At 34.7% G+C, this 3,875-nt stretch overlaps 1 protein-coding gene across 1 annotated transcript in view; it reads right to left on the bottom strand.

The window, feature by feature from the left end:
* LOC144440018 (uncharacterized) overlaps positions 1–3,505 on the bottom strand; it is a 7,236-nt gene extending 3,731 nt beyond the window's left edge. Inside the window, exons 1-2 of the mRNA XM_078129246.1 lie at positions 3,307–3,505; positions 1,081–1,246 (exon numbers count right to left, since the gene is read on the bottom strand). Of these exons, the coding sequence (XP_077985372.1) occupies positions 1,081–1,246; positions 3,307–3,505 (365 nt within the window). The remainder of the gene's footprint in view (positions 1–1,080; positions 1,247–3,306) is intronic.
* Positions 3,506–3,875: the final 370 nt, after the last annotated feature.

The following is a 3,875-nucleotide window of genomic DNA, read 5'->3' as shown; positions in this document are numbered from 1 at the left end:
TATCTCTTTCAAAACTCCTTACAAGTGAGAATACTGCAAAACAATAATTGTTATCCAAAGTTTTCTATCAGCAAATTATCAAAAATGTGTAAGAAAATAAAAGCCCAAATAGATCAGAGGTGTTTCATATCGACATAATAATAATAATAATAATCTTTATTTTTACTGGATAGTTCTTTAAGCATATAAACATTTATCTCCCAAGAAGTCCAGTGAGGGCCATCCCTCGTGGGTTAATGCAGGAGGAAACCGGAGTACCCGGGGAAAACCTGTGTTGTTCGGTAGAGTCAAAACTGAACGACACTCTTCTTACTTACAACGTGGTAAATTTAATCGAACCCTGAATGGGGTTCGAACCCCGACCGCAGTGGTAAGAGGCAAGTGGTTTAACCACTCGGCCACCGACAACCATATTACGTATGGCAACGAGTGAAGTGCACACACTGTACTATAAATATAGTACATATGTACCGTTGAATGTCATTACAAATGTACGTTTGTCTTCTATCATCGTTCTTTTTTGAATGACAAGATAATGGAATACATAAATTCTCATCTAAGAGAGAAACGTTAGACATTGATATCAGTACGTTACCCAATGGATTTGACCATTATCTCGACAGAAACAAACATGGGCTCATGGTGTCTTCAAAATGGATACTATTCTACAGATGACTAAAGAGATGAATTGAACTTAGAAACAAAATGGAAATAATATAATTCCATCGATTATATCAGATGACGAACCACAAATTATAAACCGGTTTAATTTTATCTGTCCTTAGTTACACACAACTGTTTTTAAACGAATACTAAGAATGAATAGGGAACTTGCAATCCAGACTGAGCATGCTCAGACGCAAAGGACTATGGGATTATCTGTGGTTATCGTAGTACCTAATCTGCAGCTACCAATAAAATAAACCTCCCACAATGATTAGGGTGACTATGAATTGATTATTTGTGGTTAAAAACAATGTAACATTATTGTATACAAAACTATTCGATTCGTATTTATTATCACATTTCCCATGATGCAACATTCAACATGGCGGGTTTGCAAGTTCCCTATTGGGTCACCTTTCTTTTAGATACTCGTCAGTCCATTTCTGTAGACCTGATGAATGAGCAGCGCCACCACGAAACACCAACGGAATGTTTTTACTGACATGATTTTCCCAGAAATCTTTAGGGTGTATCACTTTATCGTATTCAATGACTTTATCGTCTGGTTCTCTTTGGTGGCCTGAAAAAAAAGAAATGTACATCAGAAAAATATACTTTAAGATCACCATGGCAATAGCGATCACCACATAGGCAATCACCTTTATTGGTCTTTATATACACTTTTAGTGAAGTCTGCCTGTATATTTTACTTTACACTGAATGAACCACAGGGGACCAAGGAACCGTGTGACAAACAAAACAAAACAAAACAAAACAAAACAAAACAAAGCAAAGCAAAACAAAACAAAACAAAACAAAACAAAACAAAACAAAACAAAACAAACAAACAAACAAATAAATAAATAAATAAATAAATAAATAATCAAATAATTAAATATTAAAATGACAAATGAACAAGCAAACGAACGACAAGTATAGGGACAAATAAAATAATTAAATAAACCAGCAAATAAACAGATACTCGTGGGGGTATACTAGATATGTTTTTTTTGTACCCATCAGTGATGGGAACAGAAAAAAAAACATATCTATATTATTTTATTTGTCCCTATATTTGTCGTTCGTTTGCTTGTTCATTTGTCATTTTAATATTTAATAGTTTATTTATTTATTTGTTTGTTTTGTTTTGTTTTTTATTTTTTTGTTTGTCACACGGTTCCTGGGTCCCCTGTGAATGAACCAGGATATGGCGATGCCAATTATTTCAACAACAGTAAACTGAGAATGTAAATTTAGTTTACCACTGTGAAAGCTCGACCAATCATCGGACAGCATGTAATTACAAAAAAATCGTCATTATACCTCGTAACTTATATTTAGTCATCAACCGAAATGAAAACGGTTCGGTGGACTTAACAATTAAATACCTGATATACAACACATAACCACACAATTAGCATACAGTATAACAGTATGAGGCCAGTACAAAACGTGTTTGAACGAATCATAAACACATGTTGAACAAAGGCTTTCAAAATTACTCATGAATATAACTATGATAAAATTATTAACCATATACCTTTAAAGTAATAAACATGGCGTATTTCGTTCTCTAGATTAAGTACAGACTGAGAACTATAGAAATGAGGTCAAACCAGTAATGAATGGGAATGGAATTGAGATATAGTCCTTCTTAGCCTCTATTTAACCCTTTCAGGACTAGAAACTTTCCCGCCAAAATTTTTGAACAAAAATTCTTGTTTCTCTGTAATTTTTGGAAAAAGATCAACTTTATTTTAGATCAGAATTCAAGAAATATTACTTCCCAATGAAGTAATATTCTTAAATTTTAGAAAATGTTCTTACAATCAAGTTTCTATTTATTCCAATGTCGTCTCCAGGAATGAAAGGGTTAAGTATACAGTTACTTATGAATAGAATGTTGATAAATACATACTATTATCGCTCTAACCATTGCCCATTCATACTAGAAAACCTGAATAAGCTTACTACTATTAAAGGCAATATTGAATGCGAGGAATGTGATAAATAAATAAATAAATAAATAAATAAATAAATAAATAAGTAAGTAAGTAAGTAAGTAAGTAAGTAAGTAAGTAAGTAAGTAAGTAAGTAAGTAAGTAAGTAAGTAAGTAAGTAAGTAAGTAAGTAAGTAAGTAAGTAAGTAAGTAAGTAAGTAAGTAAGTAAGTAAGTAAGTAAGTAAGTAAGTAAGTAAGTAAGTAAATAACTAAATGAATAAATCACGCAAACAATTATTGCGGCTAATTGTGACGGGAATGGCACTCGGTTTAAATATTGAGGTGGGAGCAAAATTCTTCTCTCCAAAGTTTATGGTTTGTAAGGCCTCTCATTCAGTACAAGCATAATGCTATTCGTTACGCTAAAATAAACGAAGGTGTACGTGTATGATGAAGTGAGGTGGAATAAAATGGCTACTCTAAACAACCACGTATACATGCTAGTAAGGAGAAAACTGCATGGGTGTTAACCACTCGCATACACCGTACCGTCTCATATATGCAGTATTCGGTAGGGACCGTCCACAACATCGACCAGGACTTGAGCCCACATTAGTGACGAAGTACTCACACCACACTTGTATTTCCTGAAGTATTCACATCAGCTGTTAAAAGTTACATATCATATATGAAACTTACCGAACGGTTTTAGATGCCCAGCTGGTGTCGACACGTCGTCTGTTTCAATAATCGGTGGAAATATTACGTCTGCCGGGTTCCTGATGTCGACGTTTTCAGTGACCTCGGCATAACCGGACGGGTTGATCAGATAAACGAGTATTTGTATAAATGTAAACATACGGCGCAACGCCCGGAGTGTGCCTGGGATCGCAGCCATGTTGGTTGTCTTCAGTACAGTAGCAGGGGGTACCTAAGTTGGATTATGGGGTCATTGTGTTGACCTTTTGTTATTTGCATCACACTGGCTGAATGGTGTGCTTGTAGGTTCCGAATAGAGTTAATTTATTGTTGTGACGTGTACCCGGAACTAAAGTATACGAAGTCCGGATATCAATATTTGACAATTGTGGTGGGAATGAAAATTGTTGTCATGGCAGCAGCGGGCACTGAATGTGCAATGGTTATAGAGCGTTATAATTGTCAACAAATGATATACAATACTTACAGGGACACTGCAACCCGCCTTTACAGGAATCGACATTATTCTTTCATTTTAGATAATATTATTTTGACAAAACTGTTCAATG

This window comes from Glandiceps talaboti, chromosome 9, assembly GCF_964340395.1.
Source record: "Glandiceps talaboti chromosome 9, keGlaTala1.1, whole genome shotgun sequence".
In the NCBI taxonomy this organism is placed as follows: domain Eukaryota; kingdom Metazoa; phylum Hemichordata; class Enteropneusta; family Spengelidae; genus Glandiceps; species Glandiceps talaboti.
Note: the sequence above shows the minus strand (reverse complement) of the source record. Positions and strands in the feature narration are given on the sequence as shown.